Source organism: Manis javanica, chromosome 9, assembly GCF_040802235.1.
Source record: "Manis javanica isolate MJ-LG chromosome 9, MJ_LKY, whole genome shotgun sequence".
Classification (NCBI taxonomy): Eukaryota; Metazoa; Chordata; class Mammalia; order Pholidota; family Manidae; genus Manis; species Manis javanica.
In genome coordinates this window covers 29,391,813-29,416,591 of record NC_133164.1, presented here as the reverse complement: position 1 = coordinate 29,416,591, position 24,779 = coordinate 29,391,813, and the positions used below count along the sequence as shown (strand labels likewise).

Here is a 24,779-nt window from a genome sequence, read left to right as displayed (position 1 = left end):
AATGATTGCTCGTTTTCCTTAGAGTCTATTGTTTTTCCTGTAATTTAATTGGGCACACAACACCCAGCTTCATTTTCTAGTCTGCTTTGCAGTTGTGGCCACATGAACATATTCCGGCCAGTGGGATGGAGCAGAATGAGGAGCGTAACACCCAGGACATGAGTTTATATGGAAAAGTCCCATTTTCCCTTCCAGTGGCTGGCATGTAGACATAATGAGAGAAACTGGAACAACCAAGGTTTTCACAGTATAGAAGCTGCATATTCAGGATGGCTGCTCAGCCACATGGAAGGAACCTGGAGCTCTCATGACTTGCAGAGGAAAGCCACCATACTGTCTATCTTACTTAGCCCACCTCACCAGGAAAGTACATTTGCTTTCTTGCATCTATTATTTCACATATTTTGCCATTTGTTAGCTGGTTCAATTGTAAACTGAAGTGATAATAACATTAACTGATTTCACGTCATCATTCTCACCAACCCTAAAACATGAGCTGGACTTTGTGGTCTAACTTATCTCCACAACAGAACGTTTTTCCATCAGACTTATTTTTTCCCCAGTTTAACTGAGATATAATTGACATATAATATTACTAGTTTAATGTATACAAAATAATTTGATATAAGTATATATTGTGAAATGATTATCACAGTGTTTAGTTACCATCTATCACCTCAGTTATAATTTTTTTTCTTGTGATGAGAAGTTTTAAGATCTACCCTCTTAGCAACTTTCAAGTATCTAATACAGTATGTTTTGTTAACTATAGTCACCAATCTGTACATCAGACTTCTAATTTTAAATGACCTTGAAGTCTACAGTATGGAACATCCCTAGCAACCAGATCTTGGTTTCTAATACCATTGTCTGATAAAAACCAGGGTTCCTGGAAGAAATGGCAATTCTAGGACTGGGACAGGACATATACAAGATGAGCCTGGAGCATCTTGTGATATCAAGTGTCAGAAAGGGAAGTTCTGAAAAAAAATTTTTTAACATGGGGGGATATGTCAAAGGGGTACAGGAGCCAAATGAAAGAAGTCCCAGTGGACAAACTTAAAATGATTTAAGCAACAGGGAAGTATTCGATTATAACCCCAACTATAAAATACATACCTATGAGTTCATACTGATGTAGATGAATGATTGAATAAATTAATAACTGGGGAGAAAAGATAAATCTCCCTCACAGACTTCCAAAATATAGATACTTTGTCATAAAAGAAGGAAACCGTAACTCCACACTCCTTAAGTATGAGCCACAGAGGGTAACTTCCTTTCAAAGAGTAAAGTATGGAAAGGAAGGTGAAAAGAGGAACTTTACAGTGGAGACACCTGGAAAATATACCAGGTGATCAAGGTCAACATCAACAGTTATAAATCATGTTGCTAGTATGTACCCATGATAGGATGTGAAGAAAATGCACTTTGTATTTGTGACACCCATAACTCCAGTCCAGAGAAACATCAAATTCCAACTGAGGTACATCCTACAATATGGCTAACCAGTTTGAGTATTCCTCAAAACTGTGAAGATCAACAAATAAAGGGAAGTGTGAGAAACTGTCACAGACAAGAGCTACTTCAGGAGACAGAACTGCTAAATTTCATATCAGGTCCTAACTAGGATCCTGGAACAGAGAAAGGTATCAGGTACAAACCAAGGAAATCTAATGTGTATATCAATATTGGCTTATCAATTGCAACAGATGTACCAGCTAATGTAAGTTGTTAATAGGGGAAGCTCAGTGTGGGGTATGTGGGAACTTTGTACTACCTTTGCAATTTTCCTATAAATCTCTAACTTCTAAAATAATAAAGATTTTTTAAGTGTAAAGTGCAATTTTTTTAATTGTATGAAAAGATAATTCTGCTTAAGTACTTTTGTGTCGCGCACCCCGTCCTCGCCGGCAAGAACAGCACGCAACAACAGCAGGATTCTTCTGCAGAAAGCTTTATTCTTCAGCTCTTTGTGAAACAAATGAGTTGGGCAGGACCCAGAGGGGAAGGAGAGGCTTGCTTATATAGTTCTCATGCTCTGACCTGGTTGGTGCGGCTCCATATGCCTTATTAGCATAACCATTTGGTGGGTCTCATTGGTCCTTATGCCAAGGCGCAATTAGCATGTAGTTTAGTGGTGTGGGATGATTTGTCATTAGGAAGTTCGGGGCCTTCCGGCTGCCCTGCATTGGGCGCTATTTTCTGAGCGCGGCTGCCAACATCTCCCCCTTTTTTGTCTAACAGAAGCTCAAGGCGGAACTTGCCAGCAGAGGCAGAGACAGAGGCCTGACCTCCATCATACTTCCTGATGCCCCCTTTTTGGAGAGGGGTTCTGGGCATCTACCCCTATGCAGTCAGGCATGCCTCTCAGAGGGGTCCAAGACCTCTTGCAGTGCTTTGCCTCGCATCCTCTGGTTGGCGTTGGGACCGCTTGGTACAAAGGGTTTGGACCCTTTTTCTCAACCCTCTTGCACCATGAGCTTCTTAAAGAAAGCTATGATTAAGCATTGAGGTACTCGGGCCTGGTGCAGTGCCACATGGGCTCAGGGTGCAAGAGCTACCTCAAGCTAAAGCCGAGCTTCCTTCTTAAGCATGTTGAGCCACACTTGGGGAGAGGCGCCAACGTCTATCGCCATTAGGGCTTGAGCAAGGATCACCTTGTCCTGCTTATGTTGGTTGCGGAGTCTGCATAACAACCAGAGTAAGAGCATGAGACCTCCAAGCAGGAACACGCCCATCCCAGCCATGCCCGCCCACTCCTTGACGTGGGAGAGAGCTCTGAGGAACCAGGAAGAGAGTTCTTCCGCTACGGAGTTATCTAGACGGGTGGAGTTGATGTGGATAATTTCTCGCCGCAGCTCTTCTAGTGTCCCATCGAAGTCTTGGGACCAGTTTCCTGAAAGATACTGGGACAGGTCTCGTGACAGATTAGCTGCCCGTGTAAAATTTTTATATTGAATGCTAGTGATGCAGAGGGCATGATATTTCCGCTCACATCCCAATTGGGCCATTTGCCAGAGCACCTCTATTTGTTCCTCCACGAGATCTATGCGTTGATTGAGGATCATTATTCCTCCTTTCAGTTTGCCATCAAGTGTGGACTGTTGGTCCAGGGCAGAAGCTACTGAGGCTGCAAGGTTATTGAGCTCTGTAGCCGATTTGATGGAGGTGTCTAAAGCTATACCAGCGGCGGTGGCTGCGACCGCGGTCGCGGAGATCAGGAGCACTATGGCAGCTGTAACGCCGAAATCGCGCCTTTCTCGAAACAGAGTCATGGTGTTAGGGGCGTCTACGGGAACAGGGACCCAACGGGGGATGCGGACTACCAAAGCATTGGTAAAGTTACGCGCATCCCAACACTGAGACAGAAAGCAGGTTTCATTGGAGCAGGAGTCAAAGCTACTATTGGATAAGATAAACAGAAATGGGGGGTATACGCATACTGGAGAAGGTGGAAAAAGGGAATTAGGTGACTCTGGACCTGATTTTGCTGAACACGTGTAGTTCTCGTTGTTATGGGTCATGATCATGTTCCAGTGTGCGCGCATGTGGTTATTCTCGCACCAAAAGGTGATATTTTTTACACCGATTCCCCCACCCTGGAGGGCGGAAAAGGGGGAGAGGTCGGTACACGAGCCATTGACTCCACACAGCATCCATTTATGGAAGGGGTTCATGCTCAGCTGCTGACGAAACTCGCCTTCGAGCACTTTTACTGGCCACCAAGCCTCATTGGCTGGCCGTCCCTCCATATCTGGGGAGATGGTAAACTCCTGCCTCTCAGTTGCCCACGTTACTACAGTTGACTGACAGTCAGTCCAGGGCCACAGCTCTCCCTCATAGTCGCCCACACAATGGGAGGCATATTTGGGTTGACGAGGCCTGTCGGTGGAATTGTTCCTGGGAGAGTGTACAAATGTGCCATTGATCCAGAGAACCATCTGGTGGATAGTCATGTACTTATAGGGCGGGCTCCCTTCCTTATTAGGCCCTTCAAATTTAGCTGACATAACGGGGAGGCTACTGGCCTCTAGAATTATGTCACTGAACCATCCGTATTTCCTCTGTTTCAGGGAGATACAGCCAGCTAGATTCTGAGTGGTGAAGCATAATGACCCATTGGTTACGAAGGATCGGTTTTCTCCCACGGGAGCTACTAGGGTGTCTTTAACTAAGTAGGGCAAGTTCATACTAGCATTGGTAGTGAAAAAGCGCGGAAAAACGGCTGCATTGAAACGGACAGGCATAGGCTTAGGAAAGGCAGACAGGATTCCCCATCTCAATACTCCCTGAGTCGGGGTCTCCAGTGTCAGGAGCAGGGTCAGGAGGTATAGCGAAGTCATCTCCTTTGTTTAGGACTTTCCTCGTTAGGCGCTCTGGGATCCAGAAGGGATTTTCTTCACCCTGGGGGAAAACACACACAGCTCCCCGGGATCTGATTATGATTGGATCCGGGCCCTTCCATTGGTTAGATAACACGTCCTTCCATTTTACTAGTTCTTGTGGGTCTTTTGGCCACTGATTATGGCGATCCGCTGCTGTATGGCCTTGAGCATCCAGATTCAAAAAATTTATAGTGAAAAGTGCTAGGGCTATGGCAGTTTTTGGTGTGGGGGGTATATCTTCAATTCCCCCTTTTTGTTTAAGTAAATAGGATTTGAGCGTGCGGTTCGCGCGTTCCACAATCCCTTGACCCTGTGGGTTGTAGGGAAGGCCAGTGATATGTTTTATCCCCATGTGATGACAAAATTGAGCAAATTTTGTAGAGGTATAGGCTGGGCCATTGTCTGTTTTCAGAATCTGTGGTAACTCCCATGCGCTCCAAGCCTCAAGGCAGTGCTGGATGACATGGGAAGCTTTCTCTCCTGACAATGGGGAGGCAAAGATGACTCCTGAACAAGTATCTACGGATACATGTACATATTTCAGTTTCCCAAAAGACGAAATATGCGTCACATCCATTTGCCAAACTTGTAAAGGCTTAATACCTCTGGGGTTGATCCCAACATGAGGTGTGGGAAGGAAGCTGCAGCATTGTTGGCAGCTAAGGACAATGTTCCTAGCTTCGGCCCTGGTTATGCTAAACCGCTTGCGCAGTGTTTCGGCAGTGACATGAAATTGTGTATGGAATTTTGAAGCTGTGGTGATAGGGTCTAGCAGGGGAAAAGCTATATTTCTGGTTGCAAGGTCTGCCAGGTGGTTTCCTTGGGTCATAGGCCCGGGAAGGCGTGAATGTGCTCTGATATGAGTTATATACAAAGGAGATTGCCTATGAAGTAGTGCTGATTGTATCTGTTTGAACAAAGTGGCTACTGGGCTGGACGCTTTGATTAGCCCGGCCACTTCTAGAGATTTGACTGCATTAACTACATAACAGGAGTCAGACACAATATTTAAAGGTTCAGGAAAGATTTGTAGGACCTCTAAGACTATGCGACATTCCACTATTTGTGGAGTGTCAGGCGTGTAGCCTTTTGTCACAACTTTGCCATCATGGACATAGGCACCTGTGCCTGTCTTAGACCCGTCCGTGTAAACTGTTTTTCCATGAGGCAGCGGGGTTAGGCTAGTGACCCGAGGAAATACTAGGAGATGATTTTTGGCGAAGTTGATGAGGGGATGTTTAGGGAAATGATTATCAAAGGTTCCTGAGAAACTGTAAGCAAGTATGGCCCAATCATCGTTCATAGCACATAATACTTGTATCTGTTCTACGCTGTAAGGGGTTATAATTTTAGCTGGAGCCTCTCCGAAATGTGTCATGGAGGTTTTTACTCCTCTCAAAGCAAGTTTGGCCACGGCTGCCGGATAGTACTCTATTGTCCTAGCCTGAGAGGCTTGGGGATGGATCCAGATCAGTGGGCCGTGCTGCCATAAAACTGCTGTTGGCAGCTCCGGGGTGGGAAGCACACACAACTCAAAGGGTTCATTCGATTGCACTCTATTTAATTGTGCTGTCATCAAAGCCTGTTCTACTTTGCGAATGGCTTGTAATGCCTCAGGTGTGAGGGAGCGCGGTGACGTTAGTTGTGGGTCTCCTTCTAGGGTTTTAAATAGTGGAGTCAATTCAGTGGTGGGTATCTTTAAGTATGGGCGCAACCAATTAATATCCCCTAGGAGTTTTTGGAAGTCATTCAAATTTCGCAATTGATTATGTCTTATCTCAAGCTTTTGGGGGCAAATTACATCTGTGTAAATGGTTGCTCCTAGGAATTTGCTAACACTAGATTTTTGGACCTTCTCGCTTGCTATATTCAGTCTCCAATTTTCTAGGGATCTAGTGAGATCTATATATGCTTCTTCTATTTCTGCTGGTTGTGGGGAGCAAAGAAGGATGTCATCCATGTAATGGATGATCTTTAGCGTGGGATAGGTCTTACGAATTGGGTCTAGCGCTCGCTGAACGTACAGTTGACATATGGTGGGGCTATTTGCCATTCCTTGAGGGAGGACCTTCCACTGAAATCTGGCATCGGGTTGTTCATGGTTAATAGCTGGCAAAGTAAAAGCAAATCTTTCCCTGTCCTTGGAGCTTAGACGTATAGAAAAGAAACAATCTTTAATATCTATTATGAGCACTTTCCATTCTTTGGGTAAGGCAGAGAGGAGTGGCAGTCCCCGTTGTACGGGTCCAAGCATTCTCATTTGAGCATTTACTGCTCTCAGATCATGAAGCAACCTCCATGATCCTGACTTTTTCCTGATTACAAATATGGGTGTGTTCCATGGGGACACAGAGGGTTCTAGGTGTCCCACTTGGAGCTGCTCTTGCACTAAGCAATGAGCTGCTTCTAATTTTTCAGAGGATAGGGGCCACTGAGGAACCCATACGGCCTCCTCTGTGAGCCAAGGTATGGGCATGGCATCTTCAATGGCCCCTATGAAAAACCCAGGCCGTGACGGTCATTCTTTACTTTGGGCAGGATGGGCTCTATGTGTCCCTGTTGGTGTTTCCCCAGCCCCTTGCCAGGGATGTATCCCATGTCCATCATCATGCCTTGGGCGGGGGTGGAGTATTCATTAATGAGTTTGAGGCCTAAGTCTCTCATGACATCTCTCCCCCATAAATTGACCGGTAGAGGGAGTACATAAGGGGTGACTGTACCCTCTTGTCCTTCAGGAGCTCGCCATTTCAATGGTTTGGCACTAATTGAAGGGCTTGACTCATATCCTAAACCTTGTAATGAATGTGAGGATTGGGTCACAGGCCACTTGGAGGGCCACCAGGTTGCAGAGATAATACTTTTATCTGCTCCAGTGTCTAGGATTCCCTCAAAGCTCTTTCCCTCTATTTGAAGAGTTAATTTTGGTCTGTCTGCTAAATCTAATACTATGAAGGCTGAATCCCAGTCAGAGGAGCCGAAGCCCCTTTCTCCCCTCTCCGTGTTGGTAGCAGGATAATTGGCGTGGAGACTAGGTAAAACTAAGAGCTGGGCTATGCGGTCTCCCGGGGATATAGGATAGATTCCTCTGGGAGCCGAACACATGATTTTTACCTGTCCTTCATAATCTTGATCTATAACTCCGGGATGAACTACCAGGCCTTTCAATGCAGCAGAAGAGCGCCCTAGGAGTAACCCAATGGTATTTGGTGGTAGGGGGCCTTTAAAGTCTGAAGGGATAGGCTGAACTCCCATCTGTGGAGTCAACACTATTCTGGTGGTGGCACGGATATCCAATCCCGCGGAACTTGAAGTGGCTCTCCTTGGGGGGCCTGGTTGTTCCCGAATGACACTTGCGTGCTGGTTGCCCCATATATTTGCGGGCCCTGGTGACGGGGGCCCCTCTGGGCGTTTTTTGGCAGTTCTAAGGGTTTCCCTTCTATATCTTTAATAGACCGGCACTCATTGGCCCAATGCCTGCCTTTCTTACACTTAGGGCACAACCCAGGGGTCTTTTGGGTTGTTTGTTCTGAAGCTGGGCTCCTACACTCTCTCTTTATGTCCTAATTTCCCGCATTGAAAGCATTTGATACTTCTGTTAGTGATCCTGGCTTGTTTGTGGCTCTGTAATATGGCCGCGGCTAGGCCCGCATTGGTGAGTGGCCCTCCTATTTCTCTACAGGCTTTCAACCAGGCATGTATCCCTTTTTGTTTCCAGGGTGTTATCGCCTGTCTGCATTCCTTGGTACATTGTTCAAATACTAATTGCTCCACTAGGGGCATTGCTTGTTCCTGATCTCCAAATATTCTGCCTGCGGCCTCCATCATACGAGCGACAAAGTCAGAAAATGGCTCGCTCAGCCCCTGAATAATTTTTGTCAAATTGCCTGATACTTCTCCTTTGTTGGTGAGGGCTTTCCATGCCTTGGCGGCGCACGTGTTTATTTGTGCGTATACCTGTAAGGGGAAGGCGGTCTGGTTGGCTACCCACTGTCCTTGGCCCGTCAGCATATCATATGACCACGCAGGCTGTCCTTCAGCCGCGTTTGCGCGTGCCTGGGTCATGCTGATATCATGCCACAATGCCTTCCATTCTATGTATTGCCCCATACTAGAAAGGCATGCCTTAGTTATATATTGCCAGTCTGCGGGTGTCATGGCTGTCTCTGTTAATCTCTCAACTTGTGCTATGGTATAGTTAGCACTGACTCCATAAGCCCGAACGGATTCTGCTAACTCCTTAACTTGTTTATGGCTCAGGGGCTGGTGAGAGCGTACGCCATTATCCTCAAATACAGGAAACATTTGTCTAATTGCCTGAAGAGTATCTGGGTGGCAAAAGGAGAGTGCGCCACTCATGTAAGGTGGCGGGGCAACGGTTGTCGGGGGACACCCTGCTTTCATTTTTTCCTTGGTCCGCTTTTCAACTTTGCTGGTTCCCTTACTTCTGCACTCTGCGGTTTTATTCTCTTCCCCTTCCTCTGCGGACGTTAATTCCTCCTCAGATTCCCTATTGGAGAGTTGGAGGTCCCTCAACTCTTTCCAGGGGTATTTACTATTTTCTCCGAGGTGATCGTCACTCGCTTCTCGGGGCTCTTTCGCTTTTGCCCTAGGCGGGCTTTCTCCCTCACTCTGAGGTTTCTTTACCTTCGTTTTTGTGGCCTTTTTTCGGCCGCGCGCGCTGTTTCCCATTCCATTTCTGACATGCTCTCTTGGATATCTGTCAATGCTCTCTGACCTTCTTTTATTACCTTTTCACATCTCTCATCTTGCAGACAAGCTCTAATCAGTTTCCAGAGGGGCCTGGTGCCTCCCCTCAGGCTACCCTCCTCCTCCTCTCTATCAAGATCTTTCCCCAGTTTGTCCCAGCTCGGGATTGAGAGGGACCCTGAACAAATGAACCAGGGGGCCACACGGTCTATCTCCTTCACAAAAGATCCTAAGACTTTGCTGGAGACCTTCAAGTTTCGCTCTTTGAGAGCTGTCTGCAGCGCCGTGACTAATGACGGTGCATTCCCCATGGTGCCTCCTTATTTACAGAGAACCATCAACCATCATCCTAAAAAGCAGGGGCCTCTCGGAACTTACCCCTCCGGGCTTTCTTCTGACCTGCAGTTCTGAATCCTCTCCAGATGTCTGAAGGGTCCTCCCTGTGCCGGTGATGTTCTGGTTCCCGGGATTCGGCACCACTTGTCGCGCGCCCCGTCCTCGCCGGCAAGAACAGCACGCAACAACAGCAGGATTCTTCTGCAGAAAGCTTTATTCTTCAGCTCTTTGTGAAACAAATGAGTTGGGCAGGACCCAGAGGGGAAGGAGAGGCTTGCTTATATAGTTCTCATGCTCTGACCTGGTTGGTGCGGCTCCATATGCCTTATTAGCATAACCATTTGGTGGGTCTCATTGGTCCTTATGCCAAGGCGCAATTAGCATGTAGTTTAGTGGTGTGGGATGATTTGTCATTAGGAAGTTCGGGGCCTTCCGGCTGCCCTGCATTGGGCGCTATTTTCTGAGCGCGGCTGCCAACACTTTTGGAAACAATGCACCAGCATGTTGGAACTTTCAATCCCCTTGAATAAATATGACTTTTTTTGCCTTCTTTTCACATAAATCTGAAACTTATGTTAACCTGTCTCAGTGGCACAATATATGGAGATACTTGGGTTTTGCTTCATGACCTCAGGGAAATGTATTTTGTTTTGGAAACTAAAAGGTCATTAATACAATTTCCAAGTTGAGAATGAATTGTTTTCCTATGGTTTACATTTAAATCAAATGTTTGAAACTCAAAACTCATTTTCCCACAGAAATGTTATTACAAACTGTAGTTAATTCCCAGGCTAGCCCGATGAAGCTCATTGAACTCGTAATAAGAAATAGACATTTGGAATGAAAATAGTATAAAACTGTGTTATGAAAAAAACTTGCCTTTTAAATGCAAGAAATTAACATGCAACTTAAATGTATTTCTAATCAAATCTAGCCCATGATGTCTGAGCCAGGGGCTCACTTGGGACCTCTTGACATATAACCTTAAACACTGCAAATGGGGAGGAGGAGAGTGGAAGGTGTTCAGCTTGGATGGGTGGGAGACGGAGAGGCCCTCCGCAGTCTGGGAAGGAAAGTATCTTGTTTAACCCAGACTCAGCTGAGTGCATGTCTACTCAGAGTGCTGGGAATATAGTGACTTTGGGTACCCACAGGATGAGGGGAGGGACAGAGGGGACTTTGGCTTCTCACTGTCTAGAATCATTAATGTGCTGCTATCCAGAGAATGGCTAACAGGCCACGTCGGCAGGCACCTGCTGAGCAGGAATGACCAGTCGGCTGATTTGATGCTGGTGGTTGAGCACACAGGTGGTTAACAGCTGGCAGTGGACCTGGGCTCCTCACAGCACTGGCTGCCTAGCAGAGGACAGAGAAAGTGGACTCACAGAGGAGGCCCTTGGAAATGCCAACAGTGTGAAGAAGTCATTCCAACAAAAAGCATCAGGAGAGAAAACAAAGGTGAGCAGTAGAAATGAAGCTTCTCGCAGTGGTGCCAGCCAAAATGTCAGACCCAGCTGTGGTCACCGTTGCTACAGCACAGTAGGCCTACGTTTGATGTATTTCATGTTTGTCTATCCAGCTTTTTTTTTTTTCTATCCAGCTTTGAGGAGGCACTTCACAAATAATCCTGTTTCTAAACACACTTGCTAAATAAAATAAGGAAATATTATGCCACAAAAAGAACTATAAAAACTTCTCAGAAGCATATTTAAAAACAAATGTATTTTTTAATCATGTATTTTCAATTATTTTTTAAAACCATTATACATAATTTTTGTAACTCATCATGGGCTTAAAAACATTTTAACTGCTCTTCTCCCTCTACAGATAACCTCTCCACCATTGCTTACAATGTGGGAGGGAGGCATCCTTTCATACCTTTCTTAATTTTTATACCATTTTATAAAACATAATATGTAGTGTTATCTTAAAGGCAAATCTTAATAGGTTTGATATACTATACCATAGATATGCCATATTTATTCATCCATTTCATTATCGGTAGGTATTTGCTGTGTATTTTGCTTTTTGCCACTGGAAATTCTACAAAATCTTCATACAGAAGTCTTGTTATTTAAGTTCATTCTAACTTACTATGGTGACAAACACTCCAAAATCTCACCAGCTTGCCACAGTAAAAAGTGTCTCTAGGTTCCACCACTGCCCAACACAGGTCAGGCTTATTGTGAAGTTTACTTCCAATAGCGATTCAGAGATCCATCTTATGGTTTCAATAGTCCTTCACTTCCAGCAGTAAGGATGGGAGAAAGCTTGGAAGATGACTAGAAAGGCCTTCTGACGAAGACTGGCCGTGGGTTAGGACACTAAGATTCCATTGGCTACTACCCAATCATGAGGTCCCAACCTAACTGCAGGGAGGCTGGAAAGGCAGTCTTCCTGTGTGCCCAGAGGAAATGGATAAGCATGTAGCCTTATATTGGTGCCTTTATTCCAGAGGACTTACTTCTGGACTGTGGAATTTCTATATGAGGTGTGTATATGGAAGTGTGTGATCACTTTGCAAAAAGACCTAACTCTTATCTCTGTCAGTAGTTAAGAATACTCAGCACCATTCTTGCTTTTCTAAATCTGCTCTCCAAAGGTGCTCAAAGACTAGAAACTCAGTTGACGATATTCCTGTTTCAACAGGGTATAATTCCCACCAACGAGGCTTAAAGAAAATCAAGGTAGACATTTCATTTCTACTGCTCACCTTTGTTTTCTCTCCTGACGCTCCATGTTGGAACATCCTCTTCGCACCCTGTTGGCACTTTTGAGGGCCTCCTCTGTGAATCCACTTTCTCTGTCCTCTGCTAGGCAGCCACTGCTGTGAGGAGCCTAGGTCTGCTGCCAGCTGCTGCCACCTGTGTGCTCAGATCCCACCAGCATCAAGTCAGCCGACGGGTCCTTCCTGCTCAGCAGTTGCCTGCCAGCATGCCCTATTCCCCACCCTTTGGATAGCAGCATATTAATGATTCTAGATTATGAGAAACCAAAGGGTGAAGAAAGTGAGCAGCTTTATTTCATAACATGTTGAGAGGCAGAAACAGCACTGGCCAGTCTTCCAGCCAATGCCCTGCATTGTGCAGATTACTGGGAGTGGCTTTCCCTGAAATTCCTAAACTCCCGGATTTCCTAGAAGCCAACGATGATTTTCTACTGACTTGCTCCCTCAGTTTTTCTCACAGTTTAGTGAGCATCTGATTTCTTGTATAAAATCTCTTTCTACTTGAAATATTTAAATTAACTTATTTTCTAGACCAGGAACTGATACAACATCAACCTGACACTTTTGTCTTTATGATCCATTTTTCCACACATAATTTTTTTTGTTTTTAAAAATGTTTATTGAAGCATAGTTGATATGCAATATTGATTTCTTTTTATTGGATTAAAGAAGTATTAATCTCTTCCTCGTATTCCAGGCATTTTAATAAAAAATGAGTCCTGAACTTTTTCAAGCACCTTTTCAGCACCCATTGAGATTATAGTTATTTTTGTTTGACCTTTTGCCATAGTATATTTTATATATATTTTTTCTTACAGTAAATTGTTCTGTATCCCTGTTATATATCTTACTTAGTCAAAAGGTACTATTGAATTCTGTGTCTTACCATTTTTTTAAAACTCTTCCACCAGTATTCACAAATGAATATAAATGAATATGCAGCGTTTCCATACTGGTGTTTTAGAATATCTGCAGAACATCAAATACATTTGGAAAACATGTGGATAAATGCCTTTAATAGGGTTTCTTTATTGCAGAGATCCTTCAATATGCAAATGTACACTGAATCTCCAAGGGGAAAATATTAGAATTCTCCACATTTATCCCACCACAGAACACATTTTTCAAGTCATACCTATCAAGCGAACAGTGTTCGATAATGTAGAAATGTGTTACTTGGAAAACCCTTGGGAAATTCTTTTTTTTAATTTTATTTTGGTATCATTAATCTACAATTACATGAAGGACATTGTTTACTAGGCTCCCCCCTTCACCAAGTCCCCCCCACGTTCCCCTTCACAGTCACTGTCCATCAGCGTAGTAAGATGCTATAGAATCACTACTTGTCTTCTCTGTCCACACATAATTTTTTGATTCTATATTTCAAATATATTTGTTTTATATTATAGCTATGGAGTTGCTGTCTTCAAAAGCCTTAGTTAACATAAATATTCTGTAAAACTTCTAATTTTTACCTTTTGTATTTAAATCAATCCATCTGGAAGTTACTTTTGCTTATGTTGTGACTGCTAGTATCATTCATCAAATTATCAAATTTTCTTATGCAACTGAAAATACCATCCTTGTTTTAGGTGTCTTGTATCTAGGCCACCAGGCTCACTCCAGTGATCTATTTGTTTTCTCCTAAGCAATGCTATATAGTATAGATTGCTGTCGATTTATAAAATATTTTAACAACTGGCTTATAAATTTAAATTTGACGGAGTTCATGTTAACACAATAATCTGTGCTACCACGATGACTCAGTTGTATAAAGAACTCAAAACTACTTTTCTATCTCTGTGCATGTATTTGAACTTTCTACAAATATTAACAACAGAAGCAACCAAATGCTTGGCTAATATAAGGGAGCAATAATTAATCCTAACCTGATTCCAAATGTTTGAGAAGCCTTACTCTCCTCACTGATTGTTTTTGTAATAAGTGACTGTTATAAAATGGAGTTTATAATGTTATTCTAAACAAATTTGCATTTCTATATGACTCATTATATGGTTTTATTTGTAAAATCCATTTGACAAATTACCATTACCACTAAGCTTAAAACTATCAGTTTAATACCTAAACTTCTGTTGTCTTCAATGTCTGTCACTCACCTATTTGTCTGATTTCTTACTGAGATGTAATTCACATAGCACAGAGTTCACCTGTTCAAGTGTTCAATTCAGTGGCTTTTAGCATATTCACAAAGTTGTGCTTTGGTCACCGTTCTCGTGTCTTTTTATTTTTTTTAAAAAAAATGGAAAACCAAAAGTACATTTTTCACTTAATAAATATCATCTGTTCCTTATGCAGTTTTGATGCAGAAAGTGAAGTCCATGATCTTAGAATGTGATAGTAACTTATCAACCAAGAACCAGTTTTCACACAGTTTCAATAACTGCAGCAATTTCTTTGAATTGTCTATAGAAATTCTGGAGAGAAAAGAGGAAAAATAATATTAATGTTGCTTTTAGAAGAAATTTTAAGTAGTTCTTTTACCTAGATCTGACCATCAGAGGCTATATAACACATTAAGTCTGCATTTTAACAGTAAATCCTCAACTACTGTTACTGGAGAGCTACCGTAAGAAACAAAACAGGTGCAATTTGGTACTGCAAGCAAAAATATTATTGTGGAACTGGAGAATTAGCTGACAACAGAACTTTTTAAAAATACATGAGAAGGTTCTTTTGAGATCACATCAAAAAGACTTATTCAATACCCAGCACTACCCCTAGACAATGAAGATAAAAACAAAAATGACAGTCTGTTCCCAGGCTCCAAACGACTTCAAATCTAACAGAAGACTGCATTCCAGGATAGCAGGAGTTTTCTTGTTGAAGACATGGGTTCACAGACAGTGAGGGACCCAACACTGACAACGGCTTATATGGTAGAAGCTTATTTCTCTTTCATTTAAAAACTGAGCTGCTATGGTAGTTCTCCTGTAGAAGTCATCTTTTTTAAAGTCTCAGATAGAAGAAGCAAACAAATTCCATTTTCTTTTCTTCTCCTCTACCTGCCAGGAAGCTAGGAGGCAAATATGAAACTTAACCTCAACTATTAGGATACCCTCTAATGGTTTACATATTTGTATTTTCCTTCCTATTTGGTCTTCTTTATATCTTGCTACTTACGAGTATATGTATTTTAATTTATATGTAAGTTCATTAAGGAATGAAGCTGGATATAACTATTTCTTTAAAAATATATACTGATAAAAATATCAGCTTTAAGAAAGATATAAATTAAAGTTCAAAGAATATTAGCTCTCAGTCCTATAATGTAGCTAACAGGCTGTCTTCCTGGTTAGCTTTTAAGCCATGTAGAAGTTACCTTTAAAGAGCTGACCATTTGTGATTTTTTTCCTATAAGAAAAACATTTCCTAGAGGTGGAATCTGAGAACATGAATGCTGCATAGAAAAATAAGAATTAGGCCAGGATTACAATAAGGATTGAAACTTATATTCTCTTTATTCAATTCTTGTTTATTTTTCTTTTGTACCTCATACAGTTTATTGTATGTCAGTTTTTTGTTTTTGCTGTTAATTAATTAAAAATTTTGGGTATCATTAGTACACACTTACATGAACAACATTATGGTTACTAGATTCTCATTATCAAGTCCCCACCACATACCCCATTACAATCATTGTCCATCAGCGTAAGATGCTATAGAATCACACTTGTCTTCTCTGTGCTATACTGCCTTCTCTGTAACTACCCCCCTACAGTATGTATACTAATCATAATGCCCCTTTTTCCTCTTATCCCTCCCTTCTCACCCATCCTCACCAGGCCCTTTCCCTCTGGTAACTGTTAGTCCGTTCTTGGGTTCTGTGAGTCTGCTGCTGTTTTGTTCCATCAGTTTTTGCTTTGTTCTTATACTCCACAGGTGTGTGAAATTATTTGATACTTGTCATTCTCCACCTGGCTTATTTCACTGAGCATAATACCCTCTAGCTCCATTCATGTTGTTGCAAATAGTAGGATTTGTTTTCTTCTTATGACTGAATAATATTCCACTGTGTATATGTACCACATCTTCTTTATCCATTCATCTACTGATGGATACTTAGGTTGCTTCCATTTCTTGGCTATTGTAAACAGTGCTGCAATAAACATAGGGGTGCATATGTCTTTTTGAAACTGGAATCCTGCATTCTTAGGGTAAATTCCTAGGAGTGGAATTCCTGGGTCAAATGGTATTTCTATTTTTAGTTTTTTGAGGAACCTCCATGAATCAGTTCTTGTTTTAAAGACTACCTACATATCACAATATATCATTTATCTCCTTTTAACCAAGTCCTAATTCCTTCCAAGACCAACCAGCATTAACAGTATTGAATCTGTGACCATTATTTTTGTTTTAAAGCACAGATACCACTTTAAAAAAGAAAGAAATCAAAGGGAAAATAAACCCTTAAAATGTAATTCGTAAATCAGAACTACCACATGATCCAGCAATCCCACTTTGGGTATATATACCCAAAGGAAACAAAACCACTATCTCAAAGAGGTATCTGCACCGCCAAGTTCACTGCAGCATTACTCACAGTAGCTAAGGTATAGAAACAACTTCAGTGTCTTTTGACAGATAAATGGATAAAGAAAATGGATGAAGAAAACAGACTACTACTCATCTGTAAAAAGAAGGAAATCCTGCTATTTTTGATAACATGAATGAACCTGAATTCCATTATGCTAAGTGAAATAAGCCAGACACAGAAAGACAATTATTGAGTGATCTTACCTACATGTAGAATCTAAAACAGTAGAGCTCATACTAATAGAGAGTAGACAATGGTTAGCAGGCCCGGGGAGGAGGGTAAATGAGATAATGTTGGTCCAAAGTACAAACTTTCAGTCACACAGTAAGTTCTGGGGACCTAATGTATAGTATGGTGACTACAGTTGATAATACATGGTACACTTGCAGTTTACTAAGAGAGTCATCTCAAGTGTTCTTACCACACAGATGCACAAAAAGGCACCTATGACATGTAATAGATTTCTTAATTAACTTGATTGTGGTAATCACTTCACAACTTATACATACACCAAAACACCACATTTTATACCTTAAATGTATTCAATTTTTGTCAATCATACTTCAGCATAAAGCTGGGGAACAGTGCGGTTTTTGACAGAAGAAATAAAAAACATCTTACAGTAGTGTATGAGAGGCTTTCTTAAAATAAGGAAGTGTAGGACCAGTTATTTTTAGTTAGTTTTACAAAGAATTCTCATTATATTTCCATTTCATTCATTATGGCTGCTTTTCTTAGAGTATTAACTACAGTGAAGATTCTTATCTATTTACTCACCCAAAGGCATGAAAACAAAAAAATTCTAAGACCAGTTGTATCAATTGATGACAAAACATTTTCCTGTATGGTTATTTAAAAGAAAACCTAATTTCACACCCACACCCATTTTGCTTCCTTATTACAGAAAAGATGTAGGATGGTAATATAACATGACCCTTAATATAAACTATTTAGTTACTCAAGCCTTCAGCAATAAAACTGGTCATCAAGAACACATGTTCTGATCTGCATTTTATAAACATTACTAGTCAGAAAATGCAGGGTCAGCACTGCTCAAAGATAACATTCATTTAGCTTATCATACTTGAATAATAAGCCTACAAAGCATAAGAATTAAATAAATGCAAAGGAAATGTCTGCCAGAGAAGATGAAAATTTCCGAAATATACTCACCAAGGGGTACTGTGAGAGTGATATAATGGTACAGTACTCAATTCAGCATATTACATCAATAATATTGAACATAATTGATCAAATTCCCAAAGAAAAAAAGTTGATCTTTTATGTGCACTAATAAATAAAGCACATCAAAACTGTAAATGAAACAATTGTAAAATTTTCCTTTAAGAAAGATTTTATACGTCTCTTAAAGCAGCAGTTACAGAACAATGAACTAAAACTGAATGAGTTAAATTACAAACCTGAAATTGTGGAATTGTCATTTCAAAGGACTTGTTCTTTATTTGGCCTGAATGATCTGCCACTTTTAGCAACACTGCTACATAAGGATACTTCAGTGATTTGCAACTGTCCGAGCTCACAGCCATCCCCAGTTTCCACTGAAAATCTATAAGCTGTAATGAAACAGTACAAAACAATACACTGGTGATAACACTGCCTGGAATATATATATTTTTCAGTTTTACTGCTTTCACATTCAACTTTTAGTTTCAATGCCAGTCAAATAAAAAGAAAAATCTTCATTTTAATATTGCCAGGGGAACAACAATAAAATGAGAATGAAAGAGGCAATAAGGGATATAAACAGAGGTAGAAAACAATGCTGTCATATTACAAAACAAAAAAGCAAAAACAAAACTCTCCACCAGATGTATAATGGAAGTAGAAGGCAGATGTGGCAATACTGGCTTTCCTTTTATTTTGCTCTTGCACTTAAAGGGACTCCAGATGCTTTAGAGTATCTCACTTTCCTGTTCCATATATGCCTTCTCCATTCCACAACCTAAATGTCCTAAAAGGGAAAATGAATCATTTACCATCTTCACAAGTGACTGAGGCACACATGGAAGCCATTCCAGTTCCTTTCCTCACCATGGTTTCCAACCTGAAACCTGATACTAGCAGAAGTACTAGGTGATATGGTGGTTTTAGATTTCATCACTCTTGATGACAGACACCTGTCAGGTGATGTGCTTGGCAATATACATGCATTAAATGCCTCACTGAATCATTGTAATATTATAGGCTATTATTTCTATCTTGCAGATGACAAACTGAATTTCAGAGAGCTTAGATAATATGCAAGCGGTCATACACTTCTGATTAGTACTGAAACCAAAGTCTGATTCATGCTTATTGACCACTAACTGCCTCAATATTTTGAATCTAAATCCTGTCAATGATTGTTCATTGTTGCTATGGCATAAATCAGGATTAGATGCAGCTCTTAATACTGACTCTAAAATATAAGACTGTGATTGGAGGAAATCTGTTTCTTGTTTCCAAAGCTTAAAGAAGTACATGGTACACAGCAGGCACTCACAAAATAGAACTGTTGATTGACCAATACATTTTACTACCAAATTAATGTTGATAGGGCAAAAAGCTTTGCTTGTTAACAAGTCTTCTTATAAAAGGTGGGGTATTTTTATAAACAAGATTCTTCAATGCTGTGTGTAAGAAACGCACTTTAGATGTAAAGACACACACAGACTAAAAATGAAGGGATGGAAAAAAGATATTCCATGCAAATGGAAACCAAAAGAAAGGTGGTGTAGCTATGTTTGTATCAGACAAAACAGAGTTTGAAGCAAAGACTATAATAAGAGACAAGGGCATTACATGATTAAAAGGTCAATCCAACAAAAGGATTTAATACTTGTAATCATTTATGCATCCAACATAGTAGCACCTAAATAAATAAAGCAAGTATTAACAGACCTAAAGGGAGAAATAAACAGCAATATAATAGTAGGGGACTTTAACATCCTATTTATATGACTGAATAAATCATCCAGACAGAAAATCAATTGAGAAACATCAGCCTTAAATGACATGTTAGATCAGATGGGCTTAACAGATATTTACAGAACATTCCATCTAAAAGCAACAGTATACACATTCCTCTTGAGGACACATGGAATATTTTCCGGGATAGGTCATATTAGGACATAAAACAAGTCTAATAAATTTAGGAGGAATGAAATCATATCAAGCATCTTTTCTGAACACAATGGTATAAAACTGGAAATTACATGAAGGAAACTTGAAAATTTACAAACTATGTGGTGATTAAACAGCATGCTACTGAATAAGCAATGCATCAAAGTAGAAAAAAAAATAAAAGAATACCTTGAGACAAATGAAGATAGAAATGGAACATACCAAAACTTATGAGATGCAGCAAAAGCAGTTCAAGAGGGAAGTTCTAATAGTGAGAAATGCCTACCTCAAAAAATAAGAAAAGTCTCAAATAAACAACATAACTTTACACCTCAAGGAATTAGAAAAAGAACAACCAAAGCTCAAAGTTTGAAAGAAGGAAATTACAAAAATCAGAGCAGAAATAAATGAAATAGAGACTAAAAAGGCAATAGAATAGATCAGAGCTCATTCTTTGAAATGACAGAACTGACCAAACCTTAAGCTAGAATTACCAAGAAAAAAGGAGAGTGGACTTAAAATCAGAAATGAAAGAGGATATGTTACAACCGATACCACAAAAATACAAAAGATAATAGACTCATACAACTCAATGCCAAAAAGACAAAACAATCCTATTAGAAAATGGGAAGATCTGAAAGACACACATGACCAACAGGTACATGAAAAGATGCTCAATCATCATCAGGGAAATGGAAATCAAAACCAAAATGAGGTACCACTTCACACTTGTCAGAAAGGCTATTATCAAAATGATAAGAAATAACAAGTGTTGGCAAGGTTTTGGAGAGAAGGGAATCCTTGTACACTGTTAATAGGAATGTAAGTTGATACAACCAATATGAAAAACAGAATGAAGGTTCCCTAAAAAATTTAAAGTAGATCACATGATCCAGCAACTCCATTTCTGGGCATTTATCCAAGGAAAACAAAAATGCTGATTTTAAAAGACAGGCACCCCCATATTCATTGCAGTATTATTTACAACAGCCAAGCAGAAGTCCATTGATGGATGAAGGGATAAAGAAATTGCAGCATATATACATATATAAACATATATATGCACATGTACACACATGTATATACACACATACACACACAACAGAGTATTATTCAGCCAAAAAAAAAAGAAGGAAATCTTGCCATTTGCAACAACATGGATGTGGACTTGGAGGGCATTATTGCTAAGTGAAATAAATCAGAAAAAGACAAATATCATGTCATCTCTCTTATGACTAAAAAAAATTTAAGGTCAAAGACACAACAGATTGATGGTTACAAGATGTGGGTGGGGGGAAGTGGGTACCTTTTTTGATTTAAATAAATTTAATTAAAAAAATTCTTTTTTAATATGTTAGGGTAGACACCAAAATTTCTTCCTGTCTCAGACTAGTGTTCAGCCAATCTGTTACAGTATTATAATAGGCCAAGCTGGTGCTGATAAAAGGTTAACATTTTTAGTAAGTAAAAACATTGTATAAATCCATTTTAAATAAGTTCTCCACATAAAAATAGGGACAGAATAGAAATAAATAACAGAAGAACTATAAACAGCTAATAAACATATGAAAACATTGCTTACCCTCATTGGGAAATAGGGAAATGCAAAATTTAAAGCACAATGAGATATCACTACACATCTAAGAAAATAGCAAAATCCTAAATCCAACAATTCCAAGTATTGGCAAGGAAGGATGCTGTTGATGGAAGTCTACACTGGGCCAATCTTTTGGAAAACTGTCTTTATCTAATAAAACTGAAGTTACACATATTCTGTGAGCTAGCAATTCAATTATTGGGGATATAACCTTTAAAAACTGTGCATATGCACACAGGATACACATAAGTTAATGTTCCTAGTAGCTGTATTTATAATAGCCCCAAACTGGAAACAACACAAATGTTTGTCACTAATAAGATGAATAAATGAATACTTTACAGCAATGAAAACCAACTTCAGCTACACTTAACAACAAATATTCAAAGCAACTGGTCAAAAAGTTATGTGATTCCACTCTCTTAAACTTGAGAAAAAGTAAATGCATACTGCTTAGGGATGCATACACAGGTAGCTAAACAGATATCTCTTGTTTCTTGTATGAAGAGAAGTAAGAATATGATTATCATCAAGGGATAACATTACCTCTAGGGAGGAGGGAAAGGAAGTTTGATTGGGGAGGGGCATATGATAGTCTTCTGAGGTATTGGTAATACTCCATTTCTTGAATTTTGATGTGGTTACACAGATGTTCACTTGAAAATTATTCATTAAACTGCTCATGTTTTATATATCTTTTTATATATGTGTTATCTTTATGTTACCTTGCACATAAAATGGGGGGCAAACATAGGTTACTGAGTTCCACATTTCTAGTTGAAAGGAAAAATTTATTGTACGCTAGGGTGATCAAGCTTTATAGAAGGGAAAAGCTATAAGCTCAGTTTTGAAGATTAAACAACTGAAATTGAAAGGAAAATGTGTCTTTTTTGTATATTCCATAAAGACACAGTTAACCCTACACAACATGGGGGTTAGAGGTGCTGATTCCTGTGCAGTCAAAAATCCATGTACCTTTTTTGACTCCCCCAAAACTTAACTACTAATAGCCTGCTGTTGACTGGAAGCCTTACTGATAACAAATAGTTGGTTAACAAATACTTTTTATGTTATATGTATTTTATATATTGTTTTCCTAGAGTAAAGCTAGAAAAACGTTTTTTCAAATTCTCAAATCTCCAGAAATTTTTCCAATATACTGAAAAAAACTCCATGTAAGTGGACCCTCACAGGTAAAACCTGCATTGTTCAAGAGTCAACTGTACAACTAAGTAAAAAATAAATGCTTAACAAATATTAAGCTGAACCAACTAGAGATAAAGAGTAACTAGAATAGAGGAATAGAGCTTTCATTTGCCTTAAAGTGAAAGGCTCTTGTAATGAAGTATGGAAAATAAAGTTGACAAAAGTGATCAGAGGGCAGTAATTCCTTGCAAGTTTTCAGATTTTCAAAGTACTCTCGTATGCCATATCTTACTATGGGAAATATAAGTCATTTAAACTTTTCCACTGGAGATTTGCTGAAAATTTTTGAGTAACAGGAATGAAAGTACTGATTAAAAAAGACTCGTCTAGTGGCAGCAGAATACAACAATAATCCAGATACAAAGTTCTAAGTGCCTGAACTAAGGCAATGATGAGCAGGATTACCATAAAAAATGAATTTCTCGTCTTGATGATTGTTTATGTAGTTATGGGAGGTATCAAAGACAACTAAGAAAATTTAAGCCCAGATGACTCAAAGAAGGCTGATATCACTATCAATCAGGACTCTATATATTTTAAGTCCAAAGGTATTATCAAGAAATGATAAGGGGTATCTAATTAGGAATATTCAGTAAGTGGCTGAAAATATAGAAAAGAACTTAAGGGAGTTCATGATTAGAGATAGTTTTTTAATCAGCTCAATGGTCATGTCCAGAAATGTAATCAGGCACTATAGCTTGCTGTATAATCCCTCGTTGATTTACTGTCCACAGCAAAATGTTAAGAGAAAAACACTGCTTACCTGACTCTCTCTGAAATAAAACTTTAGGTTGTCTGGAACATTTCAAACAAAAGAAAGTATGGAACATTATGTTCAAATCCACTGGCAAGTGGGGAGATAAGAAGAGCTGCCATCCAGACACTTACTGTGCAAAGTTAGTATTCACAGGTAAAAGAGAGCTGACATTAGGTCTATGAGATAAGAATTTCCAAATTCTAAATGAAATAAAATGCAAAAAAACCTTCTAATTATAGTAATTAGAATGGCAAAGATCAAGGATAAGGACAGACTATTAAAAGCAGCCAGAGAGAGTGATAAGATCACATACAAAGGAAAGCCAAACCCTCATCAGACTTCTCAGCAGAAACCTTACAGGCCAGAAGGGAGTGGCATGATATATTTAATGCAATGAAGCAGAAGGGCCTCCAAACAAGAATACTTTATCAGGCAAGATTACCATTTAAATTTGAAGGAGGGATTAAACAATTCATAGATAAGCAAAAGCTGAGAGAATTTACCTCCCAAAAACCATCTCTACACTGTATTTTGGAGGGACTGTTATAGATGGAAGTGTCGTTGAGGTTTAATAGCTGTCACCAGAGGTAATAAAACCACAGTAAAGAAAGAACAGTTAATTACTAAGCAAATGCAAAATTAAATCAACTATTCCCAAAGTCAATCAAGGGATAGACAAAGAGTACAGAATATGACACATATACAAAGAATGGAGGAGGAAGCAAAAGGAGGAGAAAAAAAGAACCTTTAGATTGTGTTTGTAATAGCATATTAAGTGAGTTAAGTTACACTCTTAGAGAGTAAGAAGGTTAACCTTGAACCTTTGGTAACCACGAATCTAAAGCCTGCAAAGGAAGTAAGTACATACCTATCGATAATCACCTTAAATGTAAATGGTCTGAATGCACCAATCAAAAGACATAGAGTCACTGAATGGATAAAAAAACAAGACCCATCTATATGCTGCTTACAAGAGACTCACCTCAAACCCAAAGACATGCCCAGACTAAAAGTGAAGGGATGGAAAAAGATATTTCATGCAACCAATAGGGAGAAAAAAGCAGGAGTTGCAGTACTTATATCAGACAAAATAGACTTCAAAACAAAGAAAGTCACAAAAGACAAAGAAGGACATTACATAATGATAAAGGGGTCAATCCAACAAGAAGATATAACCATTATAAATATGTATGCACACAACACAGGAGCACCTACATATGTGAAACAAATACTAACAATTAAAAGGGGAAATAGAATGCAATGCATTCATTCTAGAAGGCTACAACACTCTACTCACTCTGAAGGACAGAACAACCAGACAGAAAATAAGTAAGGAGACAGAGGCACTGAACAACACGGTAGAACAGATGGACCTAATAGAC

The 24,779-nt window shown here is 39.8% G+C and overlaps 3 protein-coding genes across 4 annotated transcripts in view; 1 reads left to right on the top strand and 2 right to left on the bottom strand.

Annotated features, from left to right (window-relative positions):
* The window catches only part of UCHL3 (ubiquitin C-terminal hydrolase L3), a 125,520-nt gene that overhangs the window by 25,245 nt on the left and 75,496 nt on the right, over window positions 1-24,779 (top strand). The gene's annotated exons all lie outside the window — the stretch shown is intronic.
* Window positions 1,918-14,181, bottom strand: LOC140843364 (uncharacterized). Its single transcript, XM_073212500.1, has 2 exons — window positions 9,474-14,181; window positions 1,918-4,407 (listed from the first exon to the last, which is right to left on the bottom strand). The coding sequence occupies exon 2, from the start codon at window positions 4,344-4,346 to the stop codon at window positions 2,571-2,573; it is 1,776 nt and encodes a 591-aa protein (XP_073068601.1). The 5' UTR covers window positions 4,347-4,407; window positions 9,474-14,181; the 3' UTR covers window positions 1,918-2,570.
* Window positions 14,378-24,779, bottom strand: part of COMMD6 (COMM domain containing 6) — a 30,571-nt gene continuing 20,169 nt past the window's right edge. For both annotated transcript variants that reach the window (XM_037010270.2, XM_073212505.1), the window contains 2 exons: window positions 18,136-18,288; window positions 14,378-14,594 (listed from right to left, as the gene is read on the bottom strand). In XM_037010270.2, coding sequence (XP_036866165.2) covers window positions 14,544-14,594; window positions 18,136-18,288 — 204 coding nt within the window. In that variant the 3' untranslated portion in view covers window positions 14,378-14,543. The remainder of the gene's footprint in view (window positions 14,595-18,135; window positions 18,289-24,779) is intronic.

Coding starts and splice junctions, on each gene's coding strand:
- LOC140843364 (XM_073212500.1), bottom strand. CDS start 4,346: ATGACTTCGCTATACCTCCTGACCCTGCTCCTGACACTGGAGACCCCG.